Source organism: Theobroma cacao, chromosome 9 (genome assembly GCF_053813885.1).
Source record: "Theobroma cacao isolate CCN51 chromosome 9, ASM5381388v1, whole genome shotgun sequence".
NCBI classification, from domain to species: Eukaryota; Viridiplantae; Streptophyta; class Magnoliopsida; order Malvales; family Malvaceae; genus Theobroma; species Theobroma cacao.
In genome coordinates this window covers 44,901,221-44,919,607 of record NC_142647.1, presented here as the reverse complement: position 1 = coordinate 44,919,607, position 18,387 = coordinate 44,901,221, and the positions used below count along the sequence as shown (strand labels likewise).

Here is an 18,387-nt window from a genome sequence, read left to right as displayed (position 1 = left end):
TTGAGATTATGCAGTCTTAACCAAACTTGGTTCAAATATGTGTATCATCCTCCATTTTCGATCACAACCCTGTTATGTCTAGACACTTACAACGAAGGCCCTAAGTTTTTTCGATTTTATAATTGTTGGCTCAACGAATGTGGGTATAATAATATATTTACTGATGCATAGAAAGAGATAAAGAACTTGAGCTCTAAACGGGTAGTTATTTGGCACAGATTAAGGGGTAGAAGGCCCACGTTAAGAAGTGGAAACATGAGGTAATGGGGAATGAAATTGAAAAAATCACTAGTTTTGCGGTCGAGATTTGACAACATACTTTGGAGATTCAGTGAGAAAGCTTTAACGAGGAGTCATGGAAAATTATTAGAGGGCTTAAAAAGGATCTTAGGAAACTTCTTATAGTTGATGAAAGAGCTTGGTGCTAAAAGTTTTGAATAAAATGGTTCCTTGAAGGAGATCACAACATGCGATTTTTTCACAACTTCACTTTCACCAAACGTAGAGCTAATTTTATTGGCAAAATTATCTTCTAAGGCCATGAGATTGAAAATCTCAATGATATCAAGGAAGCCATCGCCATTCACTATGAAAATCTCTAGGGTTTTAAAGTTGTCTACAAATTAAAGGAGCTGAATTGCGATCTTTCCAAACTTACAGAAAATTCTATTACTTTACTTGAGGTTCTGTTCTGTGAAGTTGAAATTTAGGAAGCTATTAATAGCTGTGACAATAATAAGGCGGCCAAATTGATGGATTTAATTTCTTCATTTTTAAGAAACAATGGAATACCATTAAGGAGGAAGTGATGAAATTATTAGTGGATTTTCAAAGAATCGGTGTCATAAAGAAAGGGTGAACATCACTTTTATTACTCTTATTCCTAAATGTGATGCACCTAGCACTTCTAACGATTACCACCCAATTAGTCTTGTCAAATGCCTTTACAAAATTATTTCCAAAGCCTTTGCCTTGTGACTACGGAAAGTCATCGATGCAGTGGTGGGAATCAATCAATTTGCCTTCATTCGTGGCAGACAAATTCTCGACTAGGCGCTCATCACCAACAAAATGATTGACTTAATGAGCAAACATTAACAAGGTGGTCTCTTTTTCAAAGTGGACTTTGAAAAAGCTTTTTAACAATGTCTCATGGGAATTTTTTGATAAAGTGATGTAGTTTATGGGCTTTGAAAATAAATGGTGCACATGGATTCAGGGTTGCATCTCGACTGTTTTGGTTTCTATTCTTGTCAACTAATCATTTATTAGGGAAATCCAGATTAGGAAAGGCCTTAGGCGAGGGTATAGCCAAGAGTTGGTTGTTGAGGCCTTTAGCATACCCTGGTTTCTACTTTTTAATTTGGTTGTTGAGGCCTTTAGCATTCTTATGTACGGTGCTATTAATAGTCAACTTATCAAAAGAGTTGTGGTGGGTATAGCCGGGGTATTTGTCTCTCACCTCCAATACATCGATGACATGATAATTCTTTGTGATTAAGATATTTTTTATCTCTTAAATGCTAAGCATTTGTTAAGATGTTTTTAGGTAGTCTCTGAGGTCAAAATTAACTTCCAAAGGAGCTATCTTTATGGAGTTTGGATCGATCAAAATTTGGTAAATTCTTAGGTTGATATAATTAACTGCAAAGTTGGTAAACTCCTGTCCATTTATCTAGGCCTTCCACTACAAGAAAATTGGTTTTTTCTGACGAAAAAAATTCCATTGGAAATTTTCAATGGATTTCCAACGGGATTCCAACAGAATTTCCATGTGACCTTTACTGACGGATTTTAAATGGAATAATTCTGTTGGAAATCCGTCGAAAAGTTTTAGGAGGAAAAAAATTTAAAGCTGCTAGATTTTCCAACAGAATTTTTTGTTGGAAGATTCCGTCGGTATTACTATTCTTTAAATTTTTTTATTTAAAATATATTAAGTTTTTTTAAAATTTTATTAATTTTTTTAGGAAATATATTAATAAAATAAAATATATACATACTGGATTGTATAATAATAAAAATATAAATATGTTTTCTTTCATAAAAATAGGTGATAAAATTCAATAATATATTAAATAAAAACTAATAATAGTTTATTAGTAATTATAACCTTTATTAGTAACTTTATTAACTTTATTTATATGATTATATTTTAATAACTTGATTAGTAATTATTATCTTATTTTTTATAACATATATATAATAGTAAAGTAATACATATAAATATATATTATATAAAATTAACATATTAGTGATTAATGATGGATAAGGACTGTAGATATCAGAATTCGGGTTGAGTTTAATTATCTTGAGTAAAGTCTTGACTATGACTTTTTGGTTTAATTAGAAAAAAGTTTTAAGTTAAGTGGATCATTAGAGGTTATGATTGAATAGGACACAGGCAGTAAGGAAATACTTTAAATGACTGTGGGCTGTAAATGGTTAGCTTCTGAAAATACTTATTATGTAATGTAATTATTCATTACATAATAAGTTTAATATAAATATATTAACATTTATTTATATTTAAATTTTATTTAATTTTTAATGAAATATAAATTATTTAAACTTCAATTGATATAGAGACTATAAAGACTCAAACTTCTGTATGGATGAAAATGAAGTAGGCTGAAAAATATAAAAGAGATCCAAAAACTTATTCAATAGGTTGGATTTAAGCCCAACACCCTTGGACTTTCCACCTTGGGCATTCATGGGCTAGAGGCCTAGTCTTTTTTAAAGGACATTTTGTATACTAAACAGTGTCTACTCTATCTTTCATCCTTTCCTTTTGTTCTTTTGTTTATTAATTCCTCTTCCCTCTCTCTAATACCTAGAAACAAATTGCTCCTCCTTCGACGTCGTCTCTATCTGCCGCCAGCCTTTCGACGACCTCCCTTCACCTCTATTTTCCTTTGGATAGAGGTCTAAAGAAGCTCCAAAAGAGGCTAGAACCCGAAGCCAGCAACTCCCAAAGAAAAGCTTAAGCCGAGCTCAACTGTAAACCCTCCAAACTCTGGGCTGGAACTTTTTCCTTTTGTTTTTGTATGATTGTTTTGCTTTAAGTTTTTCTTTTTTTGTTTAGCTTACTGTCGTTTGAATTGCATAGTTTTCTACGGTTTGTGATATTGTGTCTTGCTTTGTCTTTTCATAGGGATTTGTCTCCCTTCGATTTGGACATTGTCTGGTGCGACTCTGTTTTTGGGACAGAAGTGTGATGACCGAATGATTGCTGTTCTTGAAGGTAGCATTGTTTGAAAACTCTTCCCAAACCTAAAGTATTTCCCATGTTTTCAAACACAATGGTTTGAATATTTACTACTATTCCATTTAAACTAGTTATCTGATTGATGCTTCTATACTTAATGGCCTTTGGCTGTCTGAAGAAAACTTTCAAAAAATTGCACTAATTGACAAAGTTCAATGCATTTAGGCGGTTAATGTGTCTCACTAGATTTTCTATTTTGGGCCTAATTATTTCATTGAGTTAAGGTCAACCAAAAAAATTGTGTGAAACACATTAAATAAGAAACTTTGTTGACAGTGCATTTATGTTTTGATAACTATTGTGGTGAATTTGATAATCCTGGTGCAATGATAAGCGTAAATGAAAATCTGATGTGTTCTTTCCAGATTTTGAAGCTAGCGGAGAAAAAAGCAAAGTACATGTCCACTAAAATGTGATGGTTGCAGTTATCAATGTATAATGCCTTACAAGTCTTTACCAAGGTCAGTTGAAAACTATTTTTTTTTGTTCCTCTTTTTTATTATTGATGATTGTATGGGTGCTGAGTTGCCAGTGTTCCTGCTCAATAGTGCTATATATAACATATCTATGTTGATGGGTAACTAGAATTCCATGACTTTTAGTTTACAAGATGTGGGATTAGTTGAGTTTTAAGCTTTAGTTCGAACATGCATGCTTTAAGTTGGTCTAAGCCTATAAAAGGAATAAACTATATCAGAAAACCTAGTTTGTTTCGAGCTTTTTCTTGAGAAACATTGAAGCATCTTTTTTCATTAGCTTATAAACAGTTAAACTGTATACCTTGTGACAAAAACTGTAATATATTTGTTAAGTTTATTCTTGAAAAAGGAAAACCAAATCCAATACAATAAAAATCTAAAATGAGTGTAGAAAAACTAAAGAGTTAAAAACAAAGTACAAAAATTACAAAGATATGGAGGAGAACACATGAGAGAAATACCACATTAATGTTCAACATCTTTTCTACTTAATGAAATGAAGATGTTACTATGTATATATATATATATATATATCATCTATCAACTATCATCAAAGGTAAGATGTTGTTATTAATATCATCATGTCGGTCATTTTGAAACTAAATACTTATAATCTGGTTCATTAGTGTTTTTAATCTTTAAGCTTAAGTGTTAGAGGTTGAAACTAAAGCCACAGTCAACTTAATGACTTAAGCTGATCAAACAGAATGAAGGAGACATAACCAATCACGACATTAAAAAGTTTTGGAACTTAGCTAAACCTTAGAACAGTCCCAAACATAAATCAAATAGTGAAACAATATCAGCCTCTAGTAATGACAAGAAACTCATAACGTTGCCTTATGATGATTAGCTCTAAAGGACTTGTTCTTAGTTTTTTTCTGTTTACCTGATGACATATTTCCTACCCAGTTAATGACAACCACAACAATTCCAAGTTTCAACCAATGGTGCTTCTGTCTTGCAGACTACAAAGGGTACTAAAAAATAGCCATTACAGCTCTTTGTTTTAAGCTTATCAGGCCAGTCTTTTAGGTTTATTAATTTAGCAAAGATTTTGTTGGTGATGAAGCTACAGATCCAACTAGCAACATGATTTTGCGAAAGTATGAGGATTGGATACAAATAGAACAATCAACAAACAATCAATCGTTTCATTCTTGGAATAATTTCAAATACATGTAAACAATTACAAACAGAATTCTAATGTGTGTTTCTTTTATACATATTGAAAGTCAATTGTGGATTTATTATCAAAATTTTAATTGGTAATTTTTTTTTGAAAAAGCATTATTAACAGAACATGCAATTGAAAATTAGTAAAAGAATTTCCATTGGAAATACATTATCAATAGAAAATTCAGTTGGAAATTTCCAACGAAATTTTTCGTGGAAAATGCTTTTTTAACGAAATTTTCCATTGAAAATATTTTTCCAACTAAAAATTTCATTGGAAATTTCCAACAGAATTACCACTTCATAGCCCACTGATTATTTTTTTTTTAATGGAATTTTCCAACTGAATTTTTCCTTGAAAATTTCTGATGGATTTCCAACAGAAAGTATTACTGACGAGGCTTTTACCGACGAAATTTTCAATGAAAAATTTTGTTGGAAATCCATCGAAAAAAAGTATTTCCAATGAAATTTTACCTTTTTCCAACAAAAAATTTCGTAAAAAAAGCCTTGCTTTTTGGTAATGTTCCTCTTGGAGCCATCTTCGATTCAGTGAGTGTTTGGTAGCTTATGATTAAAAGAGTTGAGAATAGGCTCTCTTCATGCAATGCCAAGACGTTATATATGGGTGGGCGTGTCACACTCGTAAAATCTGTTTTGCATAGCTTGCTGTTTTTTCAAATGTTGCTATTTCAAACTAGTCAAGGTTAGAACGACAGTTGAAAAAATCTTTAAAAGGTTATTGTGGGGAGGTTTAAATCTTGTTTAAGAACTTCACCATGTTTGTTGGGCTGCCGTCTGCAACTTTTGTGACCTTGGAGGTTTGGCCTTACCGAACTGAAACTAAAAAACATAGCGTCCCTAAATAAATGGTTGTGGCGTTATGGCAATGAGCTAGAAAATTTATGGAAAAACATAACCAAACCTAACAAGGATTGATCAAAACAGACCTTGGTCAAAGCAATCTTCTCCCATATTTAGGTAATCCTAACAAGGCATCTGGTATATGGAAGAACATCATCAAACCTTTCTCTAGTGTTTATGACTTTAACTCCGTGTTGACGAAAGTTATGGGCTTATCCTTAGGTCATAGAAGCCAAACCAACTTTTGGGAAGACAAATGAATTGATGGTTTCATTCTCAAGAGAGACTTTCCTAGAATTTACACTTTGACTATCAATAAGGAGGGTAATATTGATGAATTTGGTGATTGGATTGATAAGGAATGGAGGTGGAAAATTAAGCTATGTAGGAACATTTTTGGATGAGAACAAGATCAATGAGCTAACTTCAACTTTTTAATCAATGACCAAGCAATCAGTAGAGACTTTCAAGACAAACTTGTTTGCAAATACAACCTCATTGGTAATTATTCCTTTGGTTCTTTCTGTCGTCTAGTGCTTCTATCCACTAGCAACCTGTTTGACCACTAGAAGCTTGCATGGTCTGGCCTTGCCGCTCTCAAAATTAAAGTTCTTTGCTAGCAGCTTATCTGTAAACGACTGGTTGTCAAGGACTCATTGGTAAGTAAAGGAATCATTAGTGCACAAGCAGCTGTTTGTTTGATTAATCAATGTGAGACTGAAATGGTAAGCCACTTATTTTTCAATTGTGACAGAACCTGGTCTTCATGGCTGCAATAGGGGTCTTTGTGGAATATTCACTAAGTGCTTCATTACAATCCCTTAGTTTGTTTTCTCTCGTGGTTCAAGGTCGCTAGTCGCCTCAACAACGGCCTAGTTTGGAAAATGGCTTCGTATGCCATTATTTGGGCCATTTGGATAACAAGGAACGATGTTGTTTTCAATAGTAAAATTTGGGAAGGGGAGCAAATTTTTGAACTTTCTAAACTTAGATTAGCATGATGGATGAATGTTAAATGGCCTGGTTATAATGCCTTAATCATAGACCTTGTTAGATGCCCTAATGAAGGGACTACCCTTAAAAAGTGCCAAAAGTCTAAGAAATTGGAGGTTTGGTCCAAACCGTAGGAAGGAAATATTAAATTTAATACTAATAAAGCTTCTATAGGTTGCCTTGGGGACTCTAATATCGGTGGCATCTTAAGAAATGAGTATGGGGATATGCTAGCCTTATTCTCCAAATCCATCTGTGTTTGCGACTCCAACAAGGCTTAATTGCTAGTTATGAAGGAAGCTGCCTTTATATTCGCAACGTCAAGGTGGTGCTTCTCTCATTTTCTCCTCATTGAGTGTGATACTTCTAATGTAGTCAAATGGATTACCAACCTTGTGGAGGTGCCATAGAGAATGAGGTCTCTAGTCATTCAAACATTTAACATTCTTGACAAGATTGGAAGGTGGGAGATTAAACACATCTCTTGCTCCGCTAACCAAGAAGTTGACTCGTTGGCCAAAGAAGGTGTCAAAAGACTAATAGATTTGATTTAGATCAACGACTCCATGTTAGCCTCGGTGAGGATTAACTAGTGTGAGGTGTTTTGTCCCCTGCTTTATTTCATTATGCTGTGCATCACAATGCTTTCTATTACCTTTATGAAAACCATTGATGTTTCTTCTTTTATATTGCTATTTTTCTGTGGGATATTAGTTGAACACATTTTTGGATCCTCCTCATAGGAAAAGATTATGTACAAGTCATTTTGTAATGTAAAGGGTGGGTTTTCTTGCCTTTTGTAATGTTTTCTTTTCATTACTACTTGGCTGGACCTAAGGTAAGTACTACTCTACCTGAGTTCTCAAGCCCCATTGGTTGTTTTTTTATGTTACCGTGAGCCCTTTTCGTCAGGCTGTAAAAGAAGCTTATTTTCGCTTTCTTTTTTGCTATATAATTCAGCTTTACTGCTTTTAAAAAAAATATGTCTTGTAGTTTATTCACCTCGGTCTTGTCTAACTCATAAACCATCGAATTAGCCTCCAATATGATGTTGCTTACTTGCCATTTCCGCACCCTCTTAAGATTTTCAATTTGTAATATCACAAGTCTTAGATTCCATGGAGATGAGTTAAGTTTACCGTATTTGACAAGTCACTCTTATGATAAGCCCATGAGTGTCCATCCATTTGATGAAGCAAAAACCATAAAAGCCTTTTTAATAGCTAAAATTTCATTAATATTAGAATGAGGATTTTTTTTTAGCCCTTATAAATAACGTGTTTTTGTAAATAACTGGCAGGATACTTTTAACTGTTTTTAGCCATCATAAAAGATTTTGGGACAAAAATGCCCTTAATGAGCCGTCTTCGTTAGCTTACACTCTCAAACAGGCAAAAAATGGGAGAAAAAAAATAAATATGCAAAGATTGGTTGTGCAAAATACCCAAATTTTTTTTTTGGAATGTTGTGCAAAACAAAATAATGTTGCAAGAGATGGGTTTTCAGAGATTTGAGACATGGCATTCAGATAATAGGAGAAGATAGATATTAAATCGAATGAGGAACAGGTCGTCATGAATGGAAAGCTTGGCTAATGATGTGAAACTAGAAATCCTTAATACGGTGATGAATTGAAAGGAGAAAGATGTGAATCCAAAGCAGGAAATGATCCTGCTATAGCACGCCATATATTAAATGGCTGTCGTAGGGCAGGGTTTAGAGTTTGTGAAACGTCATGTTGAGAATGTGTGACACGACACCGCTCAGGGTTGGTGAAACGCCATGGAGGGAATTTGTGAGACGCTAGAGTTAAGAGTTGGTGACACGTCATGGTGGGAATGTGTGACACGATAGCATTCAGAGTTGGTGAGACGCCATGGAGGGAATTTGTGACACACCAGATTAAGAGTTAGTGACACGGCATGGAGGGAATCTGTGACACGCTAGTGTTCAGGGTTGGTGAGACGTCATGGATTGAATCTGTGAGACGTTAGAGTTAAGAGTTGGTGACACGCCATGGAGGGAATCTGTGACACGACAGAGTTCAGAGTTGGTGACACGTCATGGTCATGTTTAGAGTGTGACATGGCATTGCTTGAAAAGCTGATACGCCATGGTCATGGTTTAGAGTATGTGACACGGCAGTGCTTGAGCAGCTGACACGTCATGGTTTGAAATAGAGAGAGGAAAAAAAAAGCTGGCAGTTAACGTGGTAATCCTTTGGACTTCCACTGAATTAATTTCCCTTTTTCAGAATAAATAAGAATATTAAAAGGCCATTTTTTATTTTAAACAGTTATTATTCAGAATTCGTAATGTCTGTGTGATTCATTTCTCATTCTTACTGGTACCGGAGTGTTCGAGAAGGCTCTTTGCAAGCGGAACGAAACCACAGCACTAGCAAAAATGTCGGCCATGAATGAAGAGGTTAGTGAGTTTCAAATTCGCAACATTCTTGTGTTCGTTAATTTTTTGGTTTTTTCCTGGGTTTGTTTGATATGTTCGGGTTTTTTGTTTTATTTTGCAAATGTTTAGACTGTGTTTTCTTGCTGGTTTGATGGTTGTTGTGGTTAAGCCGTAGTGGTTTTAGCGGTTTTGGGTGTTTACCGTGTGACGCCATTGTTATTATAGTTAGTTATTAGCATGTGACAGTATTTTACTTGATATGCATAGCGTGTGACAACATTTTACTTGATATGCATGGCGTGTGACAACATTTTACTTGATATGCATGTTGTGTCACAGAATTTTACTTGTTATGCATGGCGTTTGACATCATTTTACTTGATATGCATGGCGTGTCATAACGTTTAACTTGATATGCATGGCGTGTCACAACATTTAACTTGTTATGCATGGCATGTCACAACATTTTACTTGTTATGCATGGCGTGTCAAAACATTTATTCCTTATTTATGTGTTCAGTGTACCTTGTTGCACATGACTGCTTAACTCACTGGTGCATGTGTGCCATATTTTGCAGATCCAGCGCAGATAGTATGAGGATCTTGATAGTTTACTGATCGTGTTGAGGGAGAAGTCGACGTTCAACGTCGCAATTAACACTCACTGTAAGTGGTCGCAGCTGCATTACATCACAAAGACTCTCCAACAGAAAAGGGAGTACGATCCAGTTAAGCGTACCTGCTTTGAAATGCTCCTGGATGTCTATCCACAGGGGTACTTTTACGTCGGTCTCTTGCACAGCATCATGATTCGCCAGATCACTGAGAGGCAATCAATGGACCATGAGCTATGGTTTGCCATTGGCAAGAGCAAGGCGCGACTATCAAAGCAGGAGTTCTGCCACATCACTGTGCTGAAGTCTGGTCCAATGCCCGATGTGTTCAGACGACCGTACGAGGTTGTTGCGGATGGAATTCATGCAAGATACTAGAATAGGCAGGACAACGTTAAGCTGCAGGCTTTGCTTGATACCTTTCGCCGGGGTCACTTTCAGCGACCAGGAGGCCCGACCAAGATGGCACTCGTCTTTTTCTCGAATAACATTTTATTTGGTCAAGACTACCGTAGATGGGTGACGCCTTGGTTGCTGTCATTGGTGGAGGACATCGACGTTTGAAATGTCTTCCCATGGGGGCACTATGTTTGGAAGCTGACCTTGGACTACCTTTTGAAAGGGTTCGAAGTTCCTGACTTGAGCGTGACAAAGGAAACACGGTTATGCTACAACATTTACGGATTCGCATAGGTGATACAGGTGCTAAAACGTAACATTTTTCAATTTTGTTTCGAATAAAAAATTTATGGGTGCAGTCGTTTATGATTGACGGTCTGATAATGGTTACATTTGACATGCAGTTCTGGGCAATGGAGGTAATTTTGGCCCTCCGAAAAATAGTTACCCCCTCTGGTCCGAAGGACAATGTCCACCCACGAATGTGCAAATGGGATTGCAATCAGAAGCCAAAAAACTTCTACAAGACAATTCAGAAGTTAGAGTCATTTGACAAAGTGAGTGAACAACTGTTAATTTTTGCGTTATATTTGTAAAATAATTTTCCCTATTCGATAATGACAACATTTTATTTGTTTATTTGCAGTTGTGGGCATTGGAGAAATTGGAACCCACCGTGGATGAGGCCCTTCGAGAGTATTTTGTGGACCTTGATGTCCTGTTATCGGAGGGCAACGAGTACGTGCCAATATGGCACATGGAGGATTGGTCGGATTGGGGCTTAGGTGCGAGGCAAAAAAGGAGAAGCTTGAAAGAGAAAAGAGCCTCTGGTGGCACGAAGCGGATGCACACTGTCGTTGCTTTAGTTGATGAGCTGATGGATGAAGGGGACGACCATGGTCAAGGTAGTGAACAGCCGGTAAGGACAATTGTAACGATTTCTGTTCTCTAATTCCATTTGTGATTATCGAATAACTTTTGTGTGTTTGCAGTTGAACCATGGGCCGATAGCTCCAGAACTACCCACCGATCTTTCTCAGATGCAGAGTGGAAACAACCCGTCGGTAAGATCGGTTCTAACAGTTTGTGTTCTACATTCCCACATGTTTATCGAGTAACACAATAATTTATGTAATTGTAGTTAACGGAAGCGACGACAGGTCCTCAAGCACCGATCTATCCAGCCCAACCGTAGACAGCTAACGAGCAGGCGGTAAAGATATTAAAGTTGTAACGGTTAATGTTCAACAATTCTAAACATGATTATTGAATAACACAATTATATATGTAATTGCAGTTTACGAAAACGACGATAGGTCCTGAAGCACAGATCGATCTGACTCCACTGCAGACAACTAACGAGCCGGCAATAAGGATATTAAAGTTGTAACAGTTAATGTTCAACAATTTCATACATGATTATTGAATAACACAATTAAATATGTAATTGCAGTATGCGAAAGTGACGACAGGTCTTGAAGCACAGATCGATCCGGCTCCACCGTAAATTGGTAACCAGCCGCCGGTTAGGATATTAAAGTTGTAACGGTTAATGTTCAACAATTTCATATATGATTATTGAATAACACAGTTATATATATTATTGTAGTTGACCCAGTCGAGAACAGTCAATGACGGAGCAGTCACAACTCGCTAGCTCCGATGGATCATGCGCAAGCATGAAAAAGATATGTTGGAGCTGAAGGCTTCAATTCAGTCATTGAGTGTAGCAATGCAGACGATTGAGGACCGTATAGTTGGTCGGATTCTTGACGGCCTTAAATCACAAGTACGTTATTCTATCTTCGCTTGTATTTTGATGGTTTACATTTAGCAACTGTTTAGACTGTGTTTTCTTGATGGTTTTGATGGTTTTTGGGGTTAAGTGGTAGTGGTTTAACTGGTTTTTGGTCATTAGCGGGTCAGGACATTTATATTATAGTTAGTTGTTGCCGTGTCAGCTTTAGCGTGTCACAATATTTTACTTGTTACTCATGGCGTGTCACAACGTTTAATTTTGATATGCATGGCGTGTCAGAACATTTTGCTTGTTATCCTTGGCGTGTCACCAAGTTTATCTTGTTATGCATGGCGTGTCACAACATTTTAATTGTTTTGCATGGCGTGTCACAACATTTTCCTCGTTATCCTTGGCGTGTTACCAAGTTTATCTTGTTATGCATGGCGTGTCACAACATTTTCCTCATTATCCTTGGCGTGTCACCAAGTTTATCTTGTTATGCATGACGTGTCACGGCATTTTACTTGTTTTGCATGGCGTGTGACAACATTTTACTTGGTATACACTGCGTGTCACAACATTTTACTGTTTATGATTTGTGGTATTTTATGAGCTAACTAACGATTTTTCCAATTTTGTAGGGCGGTCCATCTAACGGTGCTGCTCTAGAGCACGATGATGCTGATGATGGACAACATCATGAACCCAGTCTTGACATTGACAATGACGTTCTTGGTGCTGACGAAGAACATGTAACTCATGTAGATGACGTCGTCGAAGAAGTTATGGTAGTGGATGTCACCTTTCAGTCAGATGATGCTGAAGGAGAGCATCTTCCTCCGACCGATGCATTCGTCGATGCAGCAGCAGGAGCTATCGTTCTTTATCGTGAGAGCACTCCTGATGCAGTTGAGATACGATCGTCGTCACCAGAGTCATCTGCTGTTCATCATGGTGCATCAGAAATTTCAGACCCAACTGAGCTGGCATGATTGAAAATGGCGAGCAAATACATGGCAAGCCCATTCGTCGACCCCTTAGTGACCCGTCGAGATGTGAGGGATAAAATCGTAGAAGACTACGAAGCTTTCAAGAAAGAGGAGTCCGAGAGGTAAGCTCATAAATAAAATTACAAATATTGTTTTTTAATGAAACAGTTATCCACCAAGACTTATGAAATTAATTATGTTACATATGCAGGCATAACGTCTGCATCTTAAGGGATTAAGGGGCTGACTTTTTCATAACCTTAGAGGATCCCAATGAGGTAATGATAAGTGAACATATCGACGCATGCCTCAGCCTACTCTGCAAGCAAATGATAGGGCCGAAGTTGAAGCTGTACACTACCCGTGCATGCATGGTTGACACGATATTCTTCGTAAGTTTATTTGAAAATTGTTCAATTCTATAAATACTAAGTTTTTGATTGCATGAAGTGTAAGCTAATGTTTACATGTTTCACAAGACACCATCCGTATGCTACACACCGAATTTCTAACAGAAGATGCCCAAGCCAAAATGCAAATTTCAGATGAGTTGCGGGGCTATGTGGAGGGTGAAAGGCCAACATACGCCAAAAAATGGGAAAATGTTGATTTCATCCTCGTGCCTCGCAATGTTGGTGGGCATTGGGTGGTTGCGAAGATCGACTTGGTGAGGTGGACGATCAAGGTGGTGGACTCAGCAAGAACTTCGGATGCTAAGGATAACGGAGTTCGTGCGGGTCAGATGACACCCTTGAAGACAATGATGCCATTCATCTGCCACCAAGCTGGTTATTTCAACAACATACGTTGGAAGAGATGGGATTTGACGCCGATGCTATTGGATATTCATTTACCAAAAGCTAAAGTGCATCGGCAGAATGATAATGTCAGCTGCGGTATGTTCATGATAGGGTACATCGAGCATATTTTGTAATAAAAAAAGATCAAAATTAAGTAGAGTATGATTGCAAAAATGCTTCAGCAATATGCTCTAAAAATTTTTTCCAACAGTTGTGAGAGCGAACCCTGAACATATAGGCCTTTGTCTGTACAATTTTTTTGGTACACATAAATTTTTTTAGACAATTCATTTTATACACATTTTTTGTATACACAATTTATTGTATACAATTCATTGTAAACAGATATAATTCTTTCTGTATACACAATATACTTTGTACAATTATTTGATACACAATTAATTTTTTTGCCTGTACACAATTAATTTGATACCAAGAATTTTTTTCTTTTCTATATACAATATATTTAATTTGATACACAGTCGGAAGAAGTAGGCGTGTGACGTCTTAAACATGATACCACTTAGCGTGTCCCAACATACATCTGCTTGCACTCAGCATGTCACCCCAAAATTCTGTAATAAGTTAGCGTGTGACGTCGTAAATCCACTAACACTTGGCATGTCAACCGATAAATCTGCTTCTACTCAGCGTGTCAGAACAATTGAGCCGTGGCGTGTCATGCCATAAACTCCAGATACTCAGTGTGTGACATCATTAATCTGCTTCCAGTCGGCGTGTCATAAGAATTGGGTCATCGCGTGTCACCCTAGGTTGGCATTAATTAATTTCCAAGATCGTCGTCTTTCTCTTCTAGGCACATCGGCTGCACCAACCCAACATTACATTGATTAACATTGAATATATAGATTTTTCCATCCATCTAATTGCTTCCAGCATGAAATTGTTCTGTATCCATCCTCCCTTATTTTTCCAATTATTTCTAAGCTAAAATCCTATCCTACCATTATAAAATCGTACGTCTAAATTTACACACCAGAACTTGTTATGCATGGCGAGTCAGAACAATTTAATTGTCATGCATGACGTGTTACAACGCTTAACTTGTTTTGCATGGCGTGTCACAACCTTTTACTTGTTATGCATGGCGTGTCAGAACATTTTGCTTGTTATCCTTGGCGTGTCACCAAGTTTATCTTGTTATGCATGGCGTGTCACAACATTTTACTTGTTATGCATGGCGTGTCATTTCATTTTTCTTGTTATGAATGACGTGTTACAATATTTTATTTGATATGCACGACGTGTCACAACATTTTACTTGTTATGCATGGCGTGTCTCACATTTATTCCTTATTTATTTCTTCTGTATACCTTGTTGCACATTATGGCTTAACTCACTGGTGCATCTGTGCCATGTTTTACAAATCCAACGCATATAGTATGAGGATCTTGACATTTTGTTTGCTCAGTCATTCTATGAGGCCCTTTTAGTTACGGACTTTATTGCCAAACATTTCAGGCAGATAAGCAAATACATGGCTCTTGTCTGATGGAGATTATAATCGGAAACATTTTTACAAACAATGTAAGAATGTACTTTCACACGATCTTGATCAGACAGAGGCATTGACATGCTTATCTGCCTAAAATGTTTGGCAACAAAGTCCGTAACTAAAAGTGCCTCATAGAATGACCGAGCAGACAAATCCTTAAAGCAAAACGAATTCAACTACAATTTTCAGACACATTTAGTTAGGCGGTCAGGCTGTCTTCATTCACAACACACCCTACATTTTTAGACATTGTCCTTCGTATTGGATAGTTGTTGGGTGTGTGACCGGTTTGTTTGCAACTTGAACATGCTTTGGGTCGGCACAGTCGTGGAGTCACCGATTGACTTAGAGATGGTGCCGGATTTGTGGAGGGAACTGTAAATGGGGATGGGTAGTTCTATTTGTTATGCTCGTACCTCTTACATTGCAAACATCTCCGTGCTCGACTGCCTTCACTAGCTGATGGAATCCTTCTCTTCCTAGGTCTTCCTGCTTGGCCTTGCCAAAGTGGGGGCAAGATGACAATTTATTTCACATGAGGGGGGATGTCCCACTCACTAGGATGCCCTACCGGCCTAATGGATTCTGAATAACCCTCCAAGAAAACGGTTGTCTTGTAGTAGTCAGCGCAGAATTCAATGGCTTCACGATTGCATTTACTGAAAAACACTAAAAACTCAATCTTCAAGCACAATGTAAATGCTATGTTAATTACGGTTCAAATAAGAAATAAAGATATTCTGACCTTATTGCTGCAATGGCATGGCTACATGGCAATAAATCTATTTGGAACTCATAACATGAACATGTCTTCCTGGATAGGTTTACAAGTCCGTCCATCTTCCCGTCTTTAACTTCGAACTCCACTCGTAACTAGAAAGCGATGTGCATCATTGAGCCTTTTACTTAACTGCCTGGCAACCCAAGGGCTGAAGGGCGTGGTCACCTTGACGGCCTCCTCGTATCGTTCATGGAACCAACGTTGGAACATGTCTCTGATGAACTCGATCAAAACAGTGATCGGCATTTTTCTTGCATGCTTCAAGCATGAGTTAACACATTCCGCAATGTTGGATGTCATCATTTGGTATCGCCTTGCCGGTGAACATGCACGTGCCCATTTCTCAAGCCTTATTCTCATAAGGTCCGCGTGGGCTCCCAAGTGAATCTGCTATATCTGGTTCATATGTCTGTTGAAATTGACCACCTTATAGCAATCTCGAGCAAGGGTGAAAAGCATACAAACATCGTCGCGCTTGAACTTGTTTTTAAAGTTTTTTTTTAAGTGGTAACCGCATAAACCATGGTGCGCTTCTGGGTATGCATTTTAGATTGCTTTCTTAATGCCGAGATGCTGATCAGAAATGAACATAGTGTTTTCAGGACAACCAACTACATCACGCAGCTTGCTAAGAAACCACGTCCACGAGTCTTCGTCCTTAACATGGCCGATGCCAAACGTAACTGGATATACGCACTCATTCACATCTTTGCATATAGCGACAAACAGAACACCCTTGAACCTACCTTTCAGATGTGTTGCATCTATTACAACTGTAAGACGCGTTACATCCCTAAACCCCCGAATACAAGCCCTGTATGACCAGAAATAATATTTGAATCTCTCTTCCTCATCAGTAGCCACTGCAGTCACTGTGCCAGGATTTTCTTGTTCCAACATATAAAAATACGATGGTAGTAATTGAAATGACTCCTCCGGTGGACCGCAAACAAGCCTTTTCGCATACTTCTTCGCTTGCCAAGCCTTACCATACAAGCATTTCAATCCCCACTGAACCCTCATCTCACAAATTATGCCCTTAGGTCTCAATGCTACTCCATTAGCCCAAATCTTGTGTAACATAAGTTCACTAATCATCTTCGCACTCGTAGTTGGAAATCGCCCTTGCAAACCATCAACGGTACAAGTGTGTACTTTGTGAAATGTCTGAACTTTCCAATATTCTCTTCTATCAGGTAACTTCGTTGCACAAACACTGAACTTGCATGCCTTGTCCTTGCAACCAACCTCATAACGAGCTTTACATGACATTTTTACTCTTATAGCAAACTTCTCTTTTATAACTAATATGTTCAAAGCTCGTTTCAACTCGGCCTTCGACGAAAACATTCTTCCTTTGTATAAGCGATCTTCGACACGAGTCGACTCCTCAGTGGTAATTGTTTGGAAGGAGAACCTTTCTGCACCTGCAATTATCCACGTACAAGATATCTCTGCATTTCCCCTTTCCTGATCACTGTCATTGAGCATTGTATCAAGGGAACGAATCTCGTTCTCACCAGCGATGGGATTATTGTATATGGGGTCATCACACTGAACATCTCCTACATCAACACCTTCAACAGGTTCTGTTTCGCCTTTAACATTCTTGCAAATTGGAATGTCACTGTCATAAAGGCAGTCATCGTCTGAACTGTCATCTTGCGATTGTTCAATCCCATCATCTGAAGTGTGATCAAATCTATCTTCACTGTCAGCAAACAAATCTTCATTTCCCTCATCAAATGCAGTATTATACTCAACCGTCGCAGTGTCACCCTCCAACCTCACATTGTTGTCCTCAACTATCGTCTTCTCATTTGACAATGGCATTACACACTCTACAGTTTCACCCGATCGTTGCATTTGTTCAAGAGAAGCAACAAATTGGTTTGATGCACATCCTGATCGGAATTGTGCAGCCAACTGTTCTATGAATGTCGTCTGTCTACCGAGCTGCACAAACTCTTGTGCATACCTCAATTGCCATTGTTGTGGGTTACGAACCGAATGCTGTGGTATATGTGAAGCATTGTAAATCTCATTTTGATTGAGCTGATTACCATGTTGTCCAACTTCTCCATGTGACATAACATTTGTTTGGCGTTCCTTAATGCTGACATACACAGCCGAAACATTCCTTTGTTCTAGCAAAATTTATGCAACATCCTCATCGTCCTTGATAATTGGCCGTGATAGCTCTCCGGGTGTACTAATCAATGCATGTAACTCAATCTCGTCAATTTCTGAGTTTACCCCAACAACATCTTCAACTAGCTTCATCAAGCCCACAAACGACAAATCACTCCTAACCCCCCGCATTCATGACTCACCACCCTTGTAAATGCCATCCACCC

The 18,387-nt window shown here is 37.7% G+C and overlaps 1 protein-coding gene across 11 annotated transcripts; it reads left to right on the top strand.

Moving 5' to 3' along the window:
* The first annotated feature begins 2,796 nt into the window (after positions 1-2,796).
* Positions 2,797-13,906, top strand: LOC18590211 (uncharacterized). Of its 11 annotated transcripts, none has more exons than XM_088809415.1 (15): positions 2,797-3,003; positions 3,158-3,247; positions 3,637-3,732; positions 6,958-9,210; positions 9,768-10,505; positions 10,607-10,759; positions 10,849-11,107; positions 11,195-11,266; positions 11,344-11,415; positions 11,500-11,585; positions 11,656-11,713; positions 11,812-11,991; positions 12,585-13,054; positions 13,144-13,324; positions 13,412-13,906. In XM_088809415.1, the coding sequence occupies exons 6-9, from the start codon at positions 10,616-10,618 to the stop codon at positions 11,403-11,405; spliced, it is 537 nt and encodes a 178-aa protein (XP_088665541.1). In that variant the 5' UTR covers positions 2,797-3,003; positions 3,158-3,247; positions 3,637-3,732; positions 6,958-9,210; positions 9,768-10,505; positions 10,607-10,615; the 3' UTR covers positions 11,406-11,415; positions 11,500-11,585; positions 11,656-11,713; positions 11,812-11,991; positions 12,585-13,054; positions 13,144-13,324; positions 13,412-13,906. The 11 variants fall into 11 exon arrangements, with proteins under 11 accessions (XP_088665541.1, XP_088665540.1, XP_088665531.1 ...); XM_088809405.1 differs by having other exon boundaries at positions 2,800-3,003; positions 6,958-8,995; positions 9,080-9,210; positions 10,849-11,121; positions 11,500-11,713; XM_088809409.1 differs by having other exon boundaries at positions 2,800-3,003; positions 9,768-9,855; positions 9,963-10,505; positions 10,849-11,121; positions 11,500-11,713.
* The last annotated feature ends 4,481 nt before the right edge of the window (positions 13,907-18,387 follow it).

What these genes read in the sequence shown, in the direction of transcription:
- LOC18590211 (XM_088809412.1), top strand. Translation starts at nt 10,616, where the DNA reads ATGGAGGTAATTTTGGCCCTCCGAAAAATAGTTACCCCCTCTGGTCCG. An exon ending in AGTTAGAGTCATTTGACAAA is followed by an intron (nt 10,760 to 10,848) that starts GTGAGTGAACAA and finishes GTTTATTTGCAG; the next exon opens with TTGTGGGCATTGGAGAAATT. An exon ending in AGAGTGGAAACAACCCGTCG is followed by an intron (nt 11,267 to 11,343) that starts GTAAGATCGGTT and finishes ATGTAATTGTAG; the next exon opens with TTAACGGAAGCGACGACAGG.